This window comes from Oryx dammah, unplaced genomic scaffold (assembly GCF_014754425.2).
Source record: "Oryx dammah isolate SB20612 unplaced genomic scaffold, SCBI_Odam_1.1 HiC_scaffold_19, whole genome shotgun sequence".
Lineage (NCBI taxonomy): Eukaryota > Metazoa > Chordata > Mammalia > Artiodactyla > Bovidae > Oryx > Oryx dammah.
In genome coordinates this window covers 71887814-71908226 of record NW_024070203.1, presented here as the reverse complement: position 1 = coordinate 71908226, position 20413 = coordinate 71887814, and the positions used below count along the sequence as shown (strand labels likewise).

At 41.6% G+C, this 20413-nt stretch overlaps 1 protein-coding gene across 2 annotated transcripts in view; it reads right to left on the bottom strand.

Annotated features, from left to right (window-relative positions):
- Positions 1-20413, bottom strand: part of DPYS (dihydropyrimidinase) — a 100963-nt gene that overhangs the window by 67783 nt on the left and 12767 nt on the right. For both annotated transcript variants that reach the window (XM_040261896.1, XM_040261897.1), the window contains exon 2: positions 3157-3315. In XM_040261896.1, coding sequence (XP_040117830.1) covers positions 3157-3315 — 159 coding nt within the window. The remainder of the gene's footprint in view (positions 1-3156; positions 3316-20413) is intronic.

Genomic DNA, 20413 nt, shown 5'->3' with positions numbered 1-20413 from the left:
ATGAGACCCGGGTTCAATCCTAGGATGGGGAAGATCCCCTGGAGAAGGAAATGGCAACCCCCTCTAGTACTCTTGCCTGAAAAATCCCATGGACAGAGGAGCCTGGCAGGCTACAGTCCATGGCGTCGCAAAGAGTCAGGCACAACTGAGCATGCATGTAAGCTCAGCTTGTACAGTTTATCTGTTGCTATATCCTAGAACAGTGCCTGGTCCATAGTGGCCACTCAAAAACTTTCTGTTGGATGAATAATGAATGAAAAGGAGCAGAAAACACCAAAATGTTGAGAGTGAACATCACTGAAATGATGGAATGAGTTTCAAGATGCATTAAGTGACAACAGCAAGGGTAGAACTTGGTATAATGTGCCTCCTTTTAAAAACTTTTTTATAAGTTCTAATTTTCTACCATGAGTCTATTGTTTTTATAGTGGGGGAAAAAATGCTTTAGACTGTTAGAAAATTCACACTACGGGCTTCCCAATTACAACCCACATTGCTCAAGTGAAATACCTATGACTCCCAGAGTAGAAGAGCCTTTCTGCAGATGACCTTGTTAAACATCCTTGTCACCCATATCCATATCGGTGGGTTGAGTCCCAGTGGTCAGGCATAGTAGTTTAAGCCTTGCTATTCTGAAAGTGTGGTACCTGAACAGCAACAGCAACATCACCTGAGAGCTTACTAGAAATGCAGAATCTCAAGCTCTGCTCCAGACCTGCTGCTATGGGTTGACTGTGTCCCCATAAATTCATAGGTTGAAATCCTAGCCCCCAGTACCAAATGTGACCTTGTGGATGCATGCTGTCACTTCAGTCACATCCAACTCTTTGGGACCCTGTGAACTCCTACCAGGCTCCTCTGTCCATGGGATTCTCCAGACAAGGATACTAGAGTGGGTTGCCATGCCCTCCTCCTGGGAGTCTTCCCGACTCAGGGATCTCTTAGGTCGCCTACCTTGGCAGGCAAGTTCTTTACCACTAGAACTACCTGGGAAGCCCAGCACCACCTCGGACTTGTATAAAAAAATTAATAAATAGAAGGTGGCTCAGATGGTGAAGAATCCACCTGCAGTGCGGGAGACCTGGGTTCAATCTCTGGGTTGGGAAGATCCCCTGGAGAAGTGAACAGCTACCCACTCCAGTATTCTGGCCTGGAGAATTCCCTGGACAAAGGACACTGGCAGTCCATGGGGTTGCAAAACGTCGGACACAGCTGAGTGATTTTCACTCACTCAGTTAAGTAGAGTCGAGAGACCAGAAGGGGGAGCTCTCATACCTGCATGTCAACGCAGAAGAAAGGGTCCCCTTCTTTCTTGGCAGGGAGCAGAAGAATGAAAACTCATGGGCTCTGTTCACTGGAGCCCTCCCAACTTCCCTCTCCCATCTAGGAAAGCCTGCGCCTTCCCTTGCCCTGTGGGGACTTGCGCGTGGCTCAACATGTTTGTAGACCCTGAACTGCAGTTCTTCGGTTGATCTCAAATATGCCCATCTTTGCTGGAAAAATATCAGGCGGTCTCTTTGTTTCAGGTCAACATTTGGAAGTAGGGTACTTACCAAAGTAATCAATTAAGATGAGGTCACTAGGGTGGACAATAATTCAATATGATTGCTGTCTTGATAAAAAGGGGTAATTTAGCCACACACACACACACACACACACACACACAGAGAACATCATGGGAAACAAAGGCAGAGATTCAGGTGATGTTCCTACAAATCAAAGAATACCAGAGATTGATTGCCAGCAAACCACCAGAAGTTGGTGAGAGGCTTGAGATTATTCCTGACAGCTCTCAGAAGGGACCAACCGCACGAACACCTCGATCTCAGGCTGTGAGTCTCCTGAACTGTGAGACAGTACATTTCTGTTGTTTCAGCCACTCAGTTTGTAGTTCCTTGTTAAAGCAGTCCTAGCAAACCAATACGCTCACTGAACATAATCTGTACTTTAACAGTATTCACCAGGTGAATCATTTCCATATTAAAATGTGAGAAACATTGGTACGAGCAAGCATCTTCACCTTTGCTCTATCCTATAAAACAAGAGTAAGAGGAAAGGAGGAAGGGAGAAGGGAAAGGAGGGGCCAGAGCAGGAAGACCTTAAATGCGTAAAGAGGTCAGATGCCTCATTTAGAATGCCGTTTCTGGAAAAAAATTAACTTTTTCTCTAAACCTTGCTACTATGTTTGCTGAGCTATCTGATTACTTGTTTTATATTAACTTAGGGTCTACAACCCAAATTTTGGGAGGAAGTAGGGACATGAGCTGAGTGAACTCCGGGAGTTGGTGATGGACAGGGAGGCCTGGCGTGAGGCAATTCATGGGGTCACAAAGAGTCGGACACGACTGAGTGACTGAACTGAACTGAACTGAGGGACATGATTTACATGGTGACTTCAAATAAAGTCACCCCATGAGCCCTTTCTAGCAAAAAGATTTCTGAATTAAGTCTAATGTGGAAAACATGCTATGATTTAAATCACAAATAAAAGTTTCTTTCAAAGTACACATACATGTTTTCATGGGGAAAATAAGCATATTTTAACATCTGACAAAACTGTCTTTTCTATCTGAGTCATGTTATCATTTCTGCCATGGTCTAAAATAATGAGCAGATACAGAATACTGTGGAAACTCTATTTTGAAATGATCTGACCAGGAGTTGATATTAACAGAATACCAGCTTAGTGCACAGCTCGGAGAAGCCCTTGAACACATTCCTGGTCTGTCCCTTCCTTGGTTTCTTTCCAGATGTTAAAAACATTTATCTAACTGAAATCTAATCTATGGGAAAAGATTGTTTAAAAGCGCCCGGAGATGTTGAAGTTGAAAAGTCCAGTACTTTTAAAAATTGCATTTAAAGTATTTACAATTCATGACTTAAATATTAGGAAAGACTATTGTGAATCAGTATAAGGGATTTATCCTATTATCTTCATATGCTTTTATTTTTTTAGTTTTCTCAATTGATAATACTTCACAGGGTTCAAAACTCAAATGGTACGAAAGAGTATGGAATGAAAAGTCTTCCCTCCAATTGTGAGTTCCCGGAAGCAACCAACATCACTGGTTTCTTATGTTTTGATGTTGCCCGTTTCTTGATCTTTGCAATGACTAAAGGACTAACTAGAAGAAACTGGACCCCTTCATGGTTCACCTGGTCACTCCACCACGTCACCGCCACATGCAGGCTGTAGTCGCAGCAGACTTTGGGGTCAGCCCAGCTTCGCCAGGTGTCAAAGGCTTCAATGAGGGAGTGGCCTTTGTGTGGAATAGCAAAATCCATGATCATGGTGGTGCCTCCTGCCAGGGCAGCCTGAAATCACAAATAGAGGTTCAACAGGTTAGCCATCGGTTTTCCAGTTGAGTCATTTATCTCCTTGAACAGCATGCATTTACAAGCACTTGGGCAAATTTGACGGGTCCAGGAATTTGCACAAAGACGCTACCTGTGTAAAAGATCTAGAGAGACATGAATAGATGTTTCGTAAATTAAAGTCTGAAGCATTAAAAGAGCTGGAATGGCTTCTGCAAAAAGAATGACACGTCTGGTGAAATGAAAATGGCTTTGATCCAAAGAAAACAGAGTGGAGGCTGTAAAGAAAAGCCAAAATGGAAAAAAGGAGACAATTCAAACATTTTCCTTCTCAAGAAAACTGTATTCATCACTGTAAAATCCACTTCATTAGAGTCAGCCTCGGAGAACTGTATCTCTAACGACACTGGGCTCCACACAGACTCTCAGAAGACTCACGTGATTCCCAGCTGGTCTTCGTTCGGGCAACTCCTGAATCGTTCCTTAATCCTCAGCCGTCTCCTCTCATCCATCTCCAGTGCTCTGGCCTTATTGTCACCCCTTGGCTTGCTCCTTACGCCCCCAGTTTTGCTATTACTTCCTCCAATACAAATCCCTTTACTGCAATTAGAAGGAAATTTCAAAGCACAAGTGTGACCTCTTGACTCCAAGACTTAAAACTGAATGCTTCTCACTGCCCCTGGGATAGCCTTTAACCTTAACATGGTCTATAAGGCCCTGCATGATCTGCCTTGAGACTTCTAGTCTCTTTGGCATATTATACTACATTACATTATGACTGGATTAAAAAACTATTAAGTTATTAAATCAAATGTCTTTGACTAATTATTGACACTGATTTTATTTCAAGATGGTTAAGTATGTTTTTAACTGTTGCAGTCAAACAATGGTTGAATACTCACGTATAGTTGTGAGAGCTGGACTGTAAGGAAGGCAGAATGCCAAAGAAATGATGCCTTCGAACTGTGGTGCTGGAAAAGGCTCCTGAAAGTCCCTTGGACAGCAAGGAGATCAAACCAGTCAATGTTAAGGGAGATCAACCTTGAATATTCACTGGGAGGACTGATGCTGAAGCTGAAGCTCCAGTATTCTGGTCATCTGATTCGAACAGATGACTCTTTGGAAAAGTCCCTGATGCTGGGAAAGATCGAGGGCAGAAGAAGAAGGCATCAGAGGATGAGATGGCTGGACAGCATCACCGATGCAATGAACATGAACTTGGGCAACCTCCCGGAAATGGTGAGGGACAAGGAGACCTGGCATGCTGCAGTCCATGGGGTTGCAAAGAGTCAGACACGACTGGGCAGCTGAACAACAACCACGGTGCAAATGCCGCAGGTGGAGAAAAACACACAGGCAGAGATACACTAGTGCGCGGGTTAAGGGCACTGACCACACAGGATTACTGGTTCCAGGGTATAGCTCAGCTTCAACGTTACACTCCGAGTAATTCCTTCACTCCCTCACTCCTTCCTTCCTTCCTTTTAAAAATTAAATTTATTTGTTATTTATTTTTGGCTGCTCTGGGTCTCCATTGCTGCAAGCGGGCTTTCTCTAGTTTTGGAGAGCGGCGGCTGCTCTCGAGCTGTGATGCACAGGCTTTTCATTGCGATGGCTTCTCTCCTTGCAGAGCCCAGGATCTAGGTGTGCGCGGGCTTCAGTCGTTGGTGGCTCCTGGGCTTAGTGGCCTCTCAGCACGCGGCCTCTTCCCAGACCAAGGATCAAACCGGTATTGCCTGTATTGGCAGGTGGAGTCTTTACCATGGGACCAGTAGGGAAGTTCTCTTTCCTTTGTTAGTTCATTTGTTCCTCCCTTCCTTGTACAGTATTGCTCTGGGTATCAGGTCCTCAGAACTTATACATCTTGTAACTGAAGTCTTTCTAAATGATATTCCATTGTATACACACAGGTTTCCTTTGTCCACTCATTCATAGATGGACACGTAAATTTATTTATGTCTTGACTTGTGGATAATCCTGCAATGAACAGGGGAAAGTAGACAGCAACTTCTTAACCTCCGGGTGCCTCTGATTCCTAACCTGTGAAGTGAGGACAATAATTGTACCTAAACCATAGAGTCGCTGGGAAGATTAAGTTGAGATGATGCATATAAAGTGCTTAGTATGGTGTTTGGTTCATGGTAAGTGCTTTATAAGCTTCAACTCACAATGAGCCTTTGTGAATTAGGCATTTTCCCACTTTTCATGTCAGTTCATCTCACCACCAGGAAACAAAGTTACATGTTGTCATGTTACAACACAGAAGGGAGCACCACCAGCTTCTCTCCCAGGTTTGCCCGCATGTCGCCTTCCCCTACCCCCCCACCCTACAGCCTTCCTCCCCAGACACAGAGTGCTCCCAGGTTCCAGCAGATACACCAACTGTATTCCATCTCTCTTTTCATGCTTACTTCAGTGGATTTTTATTTTTTCCTTAAGTCATTTGGTCCCACTCCAACTCTTTCTGCTCTCAAAAATCTCACTATTTATACAGGATTCTGTACTTTTATCTCTATCTTTAGATAACGATTGCCTTATGCATGATGAAACAATACATATTTGCATTTCTTAAGAAATCCCTATGGGTATAATGAGAGTACCAGAAAAAATTCCTTAGGCTCTGTATTTTTATTTGAATGCAGATTAATCTTCTCACCTTCTTCCTTCTAAAATGTCTTCTCACAGATATCCCTTGAGGATGAAGGGCATTTTTTCTAATAGAAAGTGCTGTTAATTAAAGTGTTGAAAGAAAATACCTTTTTCCGTGTCTATTGAACTAGAAAATCAAGCTTAAAGAACAATTCTGTCCATATTAAAAGTCTCATCACTCGCAGGATGTGGGAAACTAAATACAGTGCTGGTGGGAATAGAAATAAAATGGCGCAGCCGCTTTGGACAATAGTTTGGCAGTTCCTCATAGAGTTATCATACAACCTAGCAATTCCACTTCTAGGTAGATAACCAAGAGAAATGAAAACATGTCCGCACAAAAACTTGTACACAGATAATCAGAGCAGCATTATTCATAATAATCAAAAAGTGGAAACCACCCAAATGTCCATCTACTATTGAATGAATAAACAAAAGATGGTGTGTTCATACAATGAAATATTATTTGACCATAAAAAGGAATGAGATTCTGATACATCTGCTACAGCTCAGATGAACCCTGAAAACATGATGCTAAGTGAAAAAGGCCAGTCACAAAAGGTTACATATCCTATGATTCCATTTACATGAAATGTCCAAAAGGGATAAATCACAGTGACAGTAGGAAGACTAGTGGTTTCTTGGGGTTAAGGAGGTTGGGGGAAGTTGGGAGGAGAGCTAAAGGTTACTGGGCTTCTTTTGAGGGAGATGAAAATGTTCTAAAAATGTGGTGATGTTTGCACAGCTCTGTGAATGTACTAAAAAACATTAAACTGCACACTCCAAATGAGTAAATATCATTATATATGAATTACATCTTAATAAAATTATTACCCCCCAAAGTCTACCCTATGTAAGCTGTTACATGGAGTGAAGGGGGTGGTTACGCACAATGCAGTGAAAAATCTTCCCTCCAATTCTGACTTCCAGGAAGCAGCACACATCACCAGTTTCTTGTGTTTAGACATTGCCCATTCCTTGATCTTACACAGAGCAAGAACTAAGCAACTAACCAGAAGAAACTAAACCACCAGTGGTTCACCTGGCCACTCCCCCACGTGATACACAAATGATCAGACCCACGAATAGTCAAACAGTCTAGAGGGGGAGATGATTATAATAAAATAATCAGATGGTAATAATAGGTAGCAAGTACAGTTCCACAGTAAACACAGTATAGGGGTTGCTAAAAGGAAGTTAACACTGCTAAGCTCCTAGAAGAGATGGGCTTCCCAGGTGGTGTTAAGTGGTTAAGAACCCACCTGCCAATGTAAGAGACATAAGAGACGTGGGTTCAGTCCCTGGCGTGGGAAGATTTCCCTGGAGGAGGGCTTGGCAACCCATTACAGTAGTCTTGCCTGGAGAATCCTATGGACAGAGGAGCCTGGTGGGCTACAGTCCACAGGGTCGCAAAGAGTCGGACACAATTGAAATGACTTAGTATGCATGCTAGAAGAGGTAGAGGGAAAAGACTGCTGGAAAATTCCAAGGGAAACAGTCAGAGGAGGCTGGGATTTGAATTAGTATCAGAACATACACTCGAAGCTGCCACTAATGGTAATAAAATCTAACTGGTAGAGAGTACTTATCATGTTCCAGGAACTATTCTGATGTTCTAAGTGTTTAAACCATCTCAGCAGCTCTACAGCAGGGCATATCATTGACCCTGTTTTAGAGTTGAGGAAACCGAGAACAGCACCATGAAATAACTGCCTAGTCCTCACAGCTAGAGAATGACAAAAGCTAGACTGGACCCAGGTCATTGGGTTCCAGAGCCTGTGCTCTCGCGAACAGCCAAGAGCAGGCAGAAGTTCTGAGAAAAGGGTCCGCGAGGAAGAATCAGCAGAAAAGTGGTAAAGGGCAGAATGTATCTGCAAAGCAGAAACCGACGAACAGAGAACAGAAACTAGTGGTTATCTAAGGAGAGCAGGAATCAGGGAGAGACAATTAGGACTGAGAGATACAAGCAAGTATGTATAAAACAGAGCAGCAACAAGGATATACTGTACAGTACGGAAAATTATAGCCATTATCTTGTAATAACCTATAATGGAGTATAATCTGCAAAAGCATTGACTCACTATGCTGTACACCTGTAACTGACATAATATTGTAAATCAACTAACTGTGCTTCAAAAGCAGGGGGAGGTGGGAGGGAGGTTCAAGAGGGAAAGAACATATGTATACCAATGACTGATTCACATTGATGTATGACAGAAACCAACACAATATTGTAAAGCAATTATCCTCCAGTGAAAAATAAATACATTTGAAAAGATGAGCAAGATGTGTGAAGCAGTGAGCCCCAGAGGAAGGTAGGGCGGTGGAGCCTGCAAGGGTGATGGAGGTCTGGGGTGCCTGAGGCGGTAGATGAGGGACAGCGGAGGGCAGCCCACCTCGGAGAGAGCATGGCTTCCGTGGAGAGCAGCCTGCATGTGAGGTGCTCGGGCACTGGTCCACTCTGTTGCGGACAGAGAGAGACACAGCCCTGATACTGAATGACACTCAGGAGAAAGAAAGGAGAAAGATGTGGCAGTAACTTGGAGAGGATGTTAGAGGGGTCCTGAGGTTGGTGGAAATAACCAGAGAGAGAGAGAGAAGCCACAGCAAAATGCTCCAGAACATACCAGCCCTTAGCAAGAAAACAAAATAGGATGGAGTCAGTACGAAACATTTTCAGTGGCTGCTTCTAGATGGCTTGCTTATGGGTCTTCATTTTCCTCTAGTTAACTTTTATTTTCCATTGTTGCTATATTTTCTACAAAAAAGCCTAACTTTCGAAAGATGAAAAAAATAGATTTTACATGGTTTTAGTGTGAGTCAAAGTCGTTCAGTCGTGTCCGACTCTTTGTGATTACATGGACTATAGCCCACCAGGCTCCTCTGTCCATGGTATTCTCCAGGCCAAAATACTGGAGTGGGTAGCCATTCCCTTCTCCAGGGGATAGTCCTAACCCAGGGATTGAACCCAGGTCTCCCACATTGCAGGAGGATTCTTTACCATCTGAGCCACCAGGGAAGCCTGGTGCATTATATTAAGTATAGGTTTTACATAATATGATACAAACTCATAGATGCATATATGCCATTTAAATTAAGTAATGCTGAGTCTCTTATGAAACTGAAGATGTGATGGTCAAACAGCCACTTTTATTAAAACTACAGCAAATTAAAATTCCTGGGGCTAGCTATAATTTAATCATGAATAAATATTTATCACAAATGCTTCGCGTCCCTAATGAACTGGAAAGGAGCAGACATTTGTCTCTTTCCATTTCTTCTTTTCTGTTTCTCTTTCCCACTTTCCTCCATTTCCTCAAATCTCAAAATGGGAACAAAGTGCCTGGGAGAGGACAGCCCGGGCCAGAGTGGGCAATGGATGGAAAACGGAATCTGTCTTTTTGCAAACCACGAGGGTATCATCCGTCCATCTGCTACAAGGATCCTAGCTGCTACCCTGGGACCTGGCCAACAGTGGTTGGGCACCATCAGTGTCCCTCCCTATGTCCCTTGAGCCTTTTTTGATCTCTCTAGTCACCCAGGGTCCTCTGGCAGCCCAAAGTTATCTCAAATCCTGAACATGATTTCGAGCTGAAATACTCCCTTCTTTCCACTGGGTCCAGGGAGCCATGTGTCACAGCAGCAATTCTGTAATCTCAATTAAAGGTGACACTCAGACATAGGAAGGAGGCCTGTACCTCCCACTAAGTATTTGTCTCTCAAGGAAGAGCTTGTTCAAACATTCAGTCCTGCATTAAGCAACTCTTTTTTTTTTTGTCTTCTAAATCCCTTTTAGAAATCCGGTCCTATCACTTCATGGCAAATAGATGGGGAAACAGTGGAAACAGTGGCTGACTTTATTTTTCGGGGTTCTAAAATCACTGCAGATGGTGACTGCAGCCATGAAATTAAAAGACGCTTACGCCTTGGAAGGAAAGTTATGACCAACCTAGACAGCATATTCAAAACCAGAGACATTACTTTGCCAACAAAGTTCCATCTAGTCAAGACTATGGTTTTTCCAGTGGTCAGGTATGGATGTGAGAATTGGACATAAAGAAAGCTGAGCACTGAAGAATTGATGCTTGTGAACTGTGGTGTTGGAGAAGACTCTTGAGAGTCCCTTGGACTGCAAGGAGATCCAACCAGTCCATCCTAAAAGAGATCAGTCCTGAGTGTTCATTGGAAGGACTGATGTTGAAGCTGAAACTCCAATACTTTGGCCACCTGATGCGAAGAGCTGACTCATTTGAAAAGGCCCTGATGCTGGGAAAGATTTAGGGCAGGAGGAGAAGGGAATGACAGAGGATGAGATGGTTGGATGGCATCACCGACTCGATGGACATGGGTTTGGGTGGACTCCGGGAGTTGGTGATGGACAGGGAGGCCTGGAGTGCTGTGGTTCATGGGGTCGCAAAAAGACACGACTGAGTGACTGAACTGAACTGTAATCCCTTTTATTTGTTTTTTAATTTATTTTTTATTGAAGGATAATTGCTTTACAGAATTTTGTTGTTTTCTGTCATACTTTGACATGAATCAACCATAGGTATACATCTATCTCCTCCCCTTTGAACCTGCCTCCCATCTCCCTCCCCATCCCACCCCTCTAGGTTGATACAGAGCCCCTGTTTGAGTTTCTTGAGCCATACAGCAAATTCCCGTTGGCTATTTTACACATGGTAACGTAAGTTTCCATGTTATTCTTTCCATACGTCTCACCCTCTCCTCCCCTCTCCCCATGTCCGTAAGTCTATTCTCTATGTCTGTTTGTCCGTTGTTGCCCTGTAAATAAATTCTTCAGTACCATTTTTATAGACTCCATCTATATGCACTAGAATATGGTGTTTATCATTCTCTTTCTGACTCACTTCACTCTGATAATAGGCTCTAGGTCCATCCACCTCATTAGAACCGACTCAAATGCATTCCTTTTTATGGTTGAGTAGTATTCCATTGTGTATATGTACCACAACTTCTTTATCCATTCATTTGTCAATGGATATACAGGTTGCTTCCATGTTCTAGCTATTGTAAATAGTGCTGCAGTGAACAATGGTATACATACGTCTCCTTCAATTTTGGTTTCCTCAGGGTATATGCCTAGGAGTGGGATTGCTGGGCCATATGGTGGTTTTATTCCTAGTTTTTTAAGGAATCTCCATACAGTCTTCCACAGTGGCTGTATCAATTTACATTCCCGCCAACAATGCAAGAGTGTTCCCCTTTCTTCACATCCTCTGCAGCATTTATTGTTTGTAGACTTTTTGATGAGGGCCATTTTGACTGGTGTGAGGTAATATCTCATTGTAGTTTTGATTCGCATTTCTCTAATAATGAGAGATATTGAGCATCTTTTCATGTGTTTGTTAGCCATCTGTGTGTCTTCTTTAGAGAAATGTCTATTTAGGTATTTTCCCACTTTTTGATTGGGTTGTTTGTTTTTCTGGTATTGAGCTGTATGAGGTGCTTGTATATTTTTGAAATTAATCCTTTGTCAGTTGTTTCATTTGCTATTTTTTCTTTGATTATCTTGCTTTGATTTATGTCATCAAGTGTTCTGCCTATGTTTTCCTCTAAGAGTTGTATAGTTTCTGGTCTTACATTTAGATCTTTAATCCATTTTGAGTTTATCTTTGTGTATGGTGTTAGGAAGTGTTCTAATTTCATTATTTTACATGTAGCTGTCCAGTTTTCCAAACACCATTTATTGAAGAGGCTGTCTTTTCCCCATTGTATATTCTTTCCACTTTTGTCAAAAATAAGGTACCCGTAGGTGCATGGGCTTATTTCTGGGCTTTCCGTCTTGTTCCATTGGTCTATATTTCTGTTTTTGTGCTAGTACCATACTTGATGACTGTAGCTTTGTAGTATAATCTGAAGTCAAGAAGGTTGATTCTTCCAGCTCCATTCTTCTTTCTCAAGATTGTCTTGGCTATTCAGGGTCTTTTGTGTTTCCAGATGAAGTGTGAGATTTTTTTGTTCTAGTTCTGTGAAAAATGCCATTGGTAATTTGATAAGGATCACATTAAATCTGTAGATTGCATTTGGTAGTATAGTCATTTTCACAGTGTTGTTTCTTCCTACCCAGGAACATGGAATATCTCTCCATCTGTTTATGTCATCTTTAATTTCTTTCATTATCTTATAATTTTCTGAGTACAGTTTTTTTTGTCTCCTTAAGTAAGTTTATTCCTAGATACTTAATTTTTTTGTAGCAATGGTGAATGGCATTGATTCCTTAATTTCTCTTTCTGATGTTTCATTGTTAGTATATAGAAATGCAAGTGATTTCTGTGTATTGATTTTGTATTCTGCAACTTTGCTAAATTCACTGGTTAGCTCTAGCAATTTTTGATACTATCTTTAGAGTTTTCAATGTACAGTATCATGTCATCTGCAAACAGTGAGAGCTTTACTTCTTTTCCAATCCGGATTCCTTTTATTTCTTTTTCTTCTCTGATTGCTGCAGCTAGGAATTCCAGAACTATGTTGAATAATAGTGGCAAAAATGGACACTCTTGTTTTGTTCCTGACGTTAGGGGGGATGCTTTCAGTTTTCACCATTGAGAATACTGTTTGCTGTAGGCTTATCATATATGGACTTTACTATGTTGAGGTAGGTTCCTTCTATGCCCATTTTTTGAAGAGTTGTAATCATAAATGGGTGCTGAATTTTGTCAAAGGCTTTTTATGCATCTATTGAGATTATCATATGGCTTTTATCTTTCAATTTGTTAATATGGTGTATCACACTGATTGATTTGTGTATACTGAAGAATCCTCGCACCCCTGGAATAAACCCGACTTGATCATGGTGTATGAGCTTCTTGATGTGTTGCTGAATTCCGTTGGCTAAAATTTTGTTGAGGATTTTTGCATCTACGTTCATCAGTGATATTGGCCTGTAGTTTTCTTTTTGTGTGTTGTCTTTGTGGTTTTGGTATCAAAACCAGATGGTGGCCTCATAGAATGAGTTTGAAAGTGTTCCTTCCTCTGCAATTTTTTGAAAGAGTTTTAGAAGGATAGACATTAGCTCTTCTCTAAATGTTTGATAGAATTCTCTTGTGAAGCCATCTGGTCCTGGCTTTTGTTTTTTGGGAGATTTTTGATCACAGCTTCAATTTCAGTGCTTGTAATTTCAGTGCTCATAATTTCTATTTCTTCCTGGTTCAATCTTGGAAGATTGAACTTTTCTAAGAATCTGTCCATATCTTCCAGGTTATCTATTTTATTGCCATATAGTTGATCATAATAGTCTCTTATAATCCTTTGTATTTCTGCACTGTCTGTTGTAACCTCTCCTTTTTCATTTCTAATTTTGTTGATTAGATTCTTCTCTCTTTTTTTCTGTTGAGTCTAGCTAAAAGTTTGTCAATTTTGTTTATCATCTCAAAGAACCAACTTTTAATTTTATTAATCTTCACCATTGTTTCTTTCACTTCTTTTTCATTTATTTCTGCTAGGATCTTCATGATTTCTTTTCTTCTACTAATTTTTTTTTTGTTGTTGTTGTTCTTCTTCTTCTTTTTCCAGTTGTTTTAGGTGTAAAGTTAGGCTCTCTGTTTGGTGCTTTTCCTGCTTCTTGAGGTAGGATTGTATTGCTATAAACTTTCCTCTTAGAACTACTTTTGCTGCATCCCATAGGTTTTGAGTTGTGTTTTCATTGTCATTGTTTCTAGAAATTTTTCTAATTTCCTTTTTGATTTCCTCAGTAACCTGTTGGTTATTTAGAAACCTGTTGTTTAATCTCCATGTGTTTGTGCTTCTTACAGTTTTTTTCTTGTAATTGATATCTAGTCTCATAGTGTTCTGGTCAAGAAGATGTTTGATACAATTTCAATTTTCTTAAATTTACTGAGGTTTGATTTGTGACCCAAGATGTGGTCTATCCTGGAGAATGTTCCATGTGCACTTGAGAAGAAGATGTATTCTTCTGCATTTGGATGGAATGTCCTAAAGATATCAATGAGATCCATCTCATCTCAGGTATCATTTAAAGCTTGTGTTCTGTATTAATTTTCTGTTTTGATGATCAGTCTATTGGTGTGAGTGGGGTGTTAAAGTCTCCTATTATTGTGTCACTGTTAATTTCTCCTTTTATGTCTGTTAGTATGGAGGTGTGCCTACATTGGATGCATAGATATTTACAATTGTTATGTCTTCATCTTGGATTGATCCCTTGATCATTATGTAGTGTCCTTCCTTATCTCTTGTTAATCTTCTTTATTTTAAGGTCTATTTTGTCTGATATGAGGATTGCTACTCCAGCTTTCTTTTGCTTCCCATCTGCATGGAATATATTTTTCCATTCTCTCACTTTCAGTCTATATGTGTCTTGAGGTCTGAAGTGGGTTTCTTGTAGACAGCATATATATGGGTCTTGTTTTTGTATCCATTCAGCCAGTCTATGTCTTTTGGTTGAAGCATTTAATCCACTTACATTTAAAGGCTCAGAGGTTAAAGCGTCTGCCTCCAATGTGGGAGACCCGGGTTTGATCCCTGGGTCGGGAAGATCCCCTGGAGAAGGAAATTGCAATCCACTCCAGTATTCTTGCTTGGAGAATCCCATGGATGGAGAAGCCTAGTAGGTTACAGTCCATGGGGTCGCAAAGAGTCGGACATGACTGAGCAACTTCACCTTACCTTCAGTTCAGTTCAGTTCAGTCGCTCAGTCGTGTCCAACTCTTTGCGACCCCATGAATCGCAGCACACCAGGCCTCCCTGTCCATCACCAACTCCCAGAGTTCACTCAGACTCACATCCATCGAGTCCATGATGCCATCCAGCCATCTCATCCACGGTCGTCCCTTTCTCCTCCTGCCCCCAATGCCTCCTAGCATCAGAGTCTTTTCCAATGAGTCAACTCTTCGCATGAGGTGGCCAAAGTACTGGAGTTTCAGCTTTAGCATCATTCCTTCCAAAGAAATCCCAGGGTTGATCTTCTTCAGAATGGATTGGTTGGATCTCCTTGCAGCCCAAGGGACTCTCAAGAGTATTCTCCAACACCACAGTTTAAAAGTATCAATTCTTCGGTGCTCAGCCTTCTTCACAGTCCAACTCTCACATCCATACATGACCACAGGAAAAACCATAGCCTTGACTAGACGGACCTTAGTCGGCAGAGTAATGTCTCTGCTACCTTACCTTATTGGTATATATGTTCCTATTGCCACTTTCTTAATTGTTTGGGTTTGATTTTGTAGATCTTTTTTTCTTCCGTTGTATTTCTTGACTATATAAGTCCCTTTAACATTTGTTGTAAAGCTGGTTTGGTGGTACTGAATTCTCTTAACTTTTGCTTGTCTGAAAAGCTTTTTATTTCTCCATCAGTTTTGAATGAGATCCTTGCCGGGTACAGTAATCTTGGTGGTAGATTTTTCCCTTTCAGTACTGTAAATATATCCTGCCATTCCCTTCTGGCCTGCACAATTTCTGCTGAAAGATAAGCTGTTAAGTGTATGGGGTTTCCCTTGTATGTTACTTGTTGCTTCTCCCTTGCTGCTTTTAATATTCTTTCTTTGTGTTTAGTCTTTGTTAGTTTGATTAGTATGTGTCTTGGCATGTTTCTCCTTGGGTTTATCCTGTATGGGACTCTTTGTGTCCCTTAGACCTGATTGACTATTTCCTTTTCCATGTTGGGAAATTTTCAACTATAATCTCTTCAAAAATTTTCTCATACCCTTTTTTTTTTCTCTTCTTCTTCTGCAAGCCCTATAATTTGAATGTTGGTGTGTTTGATATGGTCCCAGAGGTCTCTGAGACTGTCCTCAACTCTTTTCATTCTTTTTATTCTGCTCTTTAGAAGTTATTTCCACCATTTTATTTTCCATCTCACTAATTCATTCTTCTGCTTCAGATATTCTGCTATTGATTCCTTCTAGAGTATTTTTAATATCAGTAATTCTGTAGTTTGTCTTTGTATGTTTATTCTTTAATTTTTCTAGGTCTTTTAAAATTGATTCTTACATTTTCTCCATTTTGTTTTCAAGGTTTCAATCATCTTTACTATCATTATTCTGAATTCTTTTTCAAGTAGTTTGCCTATTTAGTCTTCATTTATTTGGTCTTCCATGTTTCTAGTTTGTTCCTTCATTTGTGCAGTATTTCTCTGTATTTTCATTATTTTTTTAAAGCTATTGTATTTGAGGTCTCCTTTTCCGAGGCTTCAAGAAAAGTTGAATTCTTTTTTCCTTTTGGTTTCTGCTCTCGTATGGTTGGTCCAGTGGTTTGTGTGAGCTTTGTATAAGATAAGATTTGTGCTGAGTTTTTATTTGTTTGTTTTTCCTCTGATGGGCAAGGCTGAGTGAGGTGGTAATCCTGTCTGCTGATGACTGGGATTATATCTTTGTTTTGTTTGTTGTTTAGATGAGGCATCCTGCACAGGGTGCTACTTGTGGTTGCGTGATGCCAGATCTTGTATTCAAGTGGTTTCCTTTGCGTCAGCTCCCACTATTTGATACTCACGACAGGTAGTTTTTTGCTAGTCTAGGGTCTTGGAGTCAGTGCTCTGACTCCAAATCCTCAGGGCTTGATCTCTCCCTAGGATGTCCCTCAACACTGTGCTGATCTCTGGATCTCCTGTGGGACAGATTCTAATCTGGTTCTACTCCTGTGTGTTTTTGCCTCCAATGTCCACAGCTGCCAGGAGCCACCACAGGAGATCCCACCCATGACAAGGTCATGTGGAAGAGAACTGTTAAGCAAGGCTTCAGAACTCAATGGGCTCCCTAGGCTTTCTCGAGCATCTACCCCAAAACCAGAATCTGTCTGTTTTACTATTTCATGACTTTCACCAACTCCTCTGATATTAACAGGGGGCTATTTCTGACCACCTCTCTCTGGAGAAAATCAACTTAGGGCTATAGCTAATAAGTCTCCTGGACATGAGAGAAATATTTCAAATCAAACCCCCTCTGTTAGCATTATAGCTTGCTTAGCAGGTATATCCAGACCCTTGCAGCTACGCATATGATTATTTACATCCTCCCAACTGTGAGAGGCACAAAAAGCCTAAAACATAGAGCCTTTCAAAGAGTTAAAAGTCATTAGAGTAGTGCTAATGTAGAATTTCATTATTGGGCCAATGCTTGTTGCTAAGTTCCCATATCTCTTATCCATTGTGCACCTGGTGCATTAGTTAACATAGTTGAAAAGTAAGAAAAACAAGTGTAGCTTTGAAATTAACCACATCAGACTTTTGAGCTAATTGGTTCTTTCTTGTAACTCACTGCACCTTTGTTTCGTGAGAATGTAACTCTGTTTAATACTTTTTGAGGCTGACATAGATTAGAAATATAAGGAAAAAACATTTCAAGGGAAAATAAGTTTTCTGGTTGAAAAGCCTTTATCAAAAGAGGGTCATAAAATGTTCACAGGCCTCTAAGGACAGAAGATAATGTACACAATATTGTTCATGGGAAAGGTTTGCAGAAAAATCCTGGTTTCGATAAAGACAAAACAGATATAATGTTTGGGCTGACTCTGTATGACTTTGCATCTTTCATTTCCCTCTATGTACAAGTAAAGGTATAAAAGACCCTTTTGAAAATAAAAACAATGGACCTCGCTTGAAGAAGCTTGGTCACCCCGTGTCAATCATTTTCTCCCTCTCTCTCTCCCTCCCTCTTTTTTCAGGCTGATCCCTTGGAGCATAGAGGCTCCCTGCGTTCACTTATCTGCCCTGGTTTCTAAGACCTGAACGGGAAGACATTCTGCATCTTCACTCCCTCGGGAGACCGGGAAGGCACCTGTGGCCTCCGTAAACAGGGCAAACTTCTTGTCTCGAAGTTTTATTGGCTTTCTATGTAAACCAAGGAATATCAGCCTCTTTCTCTCCTCTATTTTCTCATCTATAATATTCTTTCCTTATCCCTCTCTAAATCATCCACTGACGCCGTTTTTCCTTCAGGTTCCCCTGGATCCTGCGGGGGCTGGACCCTGGCACACAGCTATCAGAGTTAGTGCATTTTCTTTTGTGGGAGCTCTCAATGGTCTTTTATATATTCCATAGACACAGAGTCTGCTTAGTTGATCATGTGGACTTAATTTGCAGCTTGTATAGCTGGTGGGAAGATTTTGGATCTTCTTCCTTAGACACATTGCCCCTGGGTTTCAATTGTGGTTTTATTTCCACCTCTGCATGTGGGTCATACCCTGGGGTTTGCTCCTGAGGCTGCCCTGAAGGGCTTGGGTTTGCCCCTGTGAGGGCCAGGTGTGGAGGTGGTGCAGCTTGGTGCAGCTGCTTGGGTCCCAGGGGTTCTGGCAGCACCAGGTACTCAGGGTGTTGGTGGCTAGGATAGCAGCAGCCATGAAATTAAAAGACACTTACTCCTTGGAAGAAAAGTGATGACCAACCTAGATAGCATATTCAAAAGCAGAGACATTATTTTGCCGACTAAGGTCCGTCTAGTCAAGGCTACGGTTTTTCCTGTGGTCATGTATGGATGTGAGAGTTGGACTGTGAAGAAGGCTGAGCACCGAAGAATTGATGCTTTTGAAGTGTGGTGTTGGAGAAGACTCTTGAGAGTCCCTTGGACTGCAAGGAGATCCAACCAGTCCATTCTGAAGGAGATCAGCCCTGGGATTTCTTTGGTAGGAATGATGCTAAAGTGGAAACTCCAGTACTTTGGCCACCTCATGCGAAGAGTTGACTCATTGGAAAAGACTCTGATGCTGCGAGGGATTGGGGGCAGGAGGAGAAGGGGACGACAGAGGATGAGATGGCTGGATGGCATCACTGACTCGATGGACATGAGTCTGAGAGAACTCCAGGAGCTGGTGATGGACAGGGAGGCCTGGCGTGCTGCGATTCATGGAGTTGCAAAGAGTCAGACACAACTGAGCGACTGAACTGAACTGAACTGAGAAGGGAATGGCAACCAGTATTGGCCAATATGCTCCAGTATTCTTGCCTGGAGACTCCCCCTTCTCTGACAGAGAATCCTGGCAGGCCACAGTCTACAGGGTAGCAGAGTTGGATATGACCAAAGTGACCCTGTGAGCATAGATGCAAGACTTATTTTTTGCCTGTGGCAGCTCTGCCCCAGTGAGAGTTGAGCATTAAGATGGTGCAGCTAGTTGGCTTGCAGGGACCCTGGTGGCATCAAGTGTGTAGGGACACAGACTGCCTCTGCTGCAGAAGTTATGGCCCTATCAGAGTCTTTTTTCGAGCCTCTTGTAGTTGGCAATCAGAAGGCCTCTTTGGTCAGTTTTTCTCTGTAGCTCCACCTGTTCACTTAGAGGGCTCTTAGAGGGCTCCCTTTCCTGGGGAGTGCTGAAGAAGCTGAAATCAAATGGTTCTATGAAGACCTACAAGACTTTTTAGAACTAACACCCAATAAAGATGTCCTTTTCATCATAGGGGACTGGAATGCAAAAGTAGGAAGTCAAGAGATACCTGGAGTAACAGGCACATTTGGCCTTGGAGTACAAAATGAAGCAGGGCAAAGGCTAACAGAGTTTTGCTAGAGAATGCACTGATCATAGCAAACACCTTCTTCCAACAACATGAGAGAACACTCTACACATGGACATCACCAGATGGTCAATGCTAAAATCAGATTGATTATATTCTTTGCAGCCAAAGATGGAGAAACTCTGGACAGTCAGCAAAAACAAGACTGGGAGCTGACTGTGGCTCAGATCAAGAACTCCTTATTGCAAAATTCAGACTTAAATTGAAGAAAGTAGGGAAAACTACCAGACCACTCAGGTATGTGACAAATAGATTCAAGGGATTAGATTTGACAGAGTGTCTGAAGAACTATGAATGGAGGTTCATGACATTGTACAGGAGGCAGTGATCAAGACCATCCCCAATAAAAAGAAATGCAAAAAGGCAAAATGGTTGTCTGAAGAGGCCTTACTGAGAAAAGAAAAGAAGCTAAAGGCAAAGGAGAAAAAGAAAGATATACCCATTTGAATGCACAGTTCCAAAAAGTAGCAAGAAGAGATAAGAAAGCCTTCCTCAGTGATCAATGCAAAGAAATAGAGGAAAACAAGAGAATGGGAAAGACTAGAAATCTCTTCAAGAAAATTAGAGATACCAAGGGAACATTTCATGCAAAGATGGGCACAATAAAGGACAGAAATGGTATGGACCTAACAGAAGCAGAAGATATTAAGAAGAGATGGCAAGAATACACAGAAGAACTATACAAGAAAAATCTTCATGACCCAGATAACCATGATGGTGTGATCACCCACCTACAGCCAGATATCCTGGAATGCAAAGTCAAGTGGGCCTTAGGAAACATCACCACGAACAAAGCTAGTGGAGGTGATGGAATTCCAGGTGAGCTATTTCAAATCCTATAAGATGATGCTGTGAAAGTGCTGCATTCAATATGCCAGCAAATTTGGAAAACTCAGCAGTGGCCACAGGACTGAAAAAGGTCAGTTTTTATTCCAATCCCAAAGAAAGGCAATGCCAAAGAATGCTCAAACT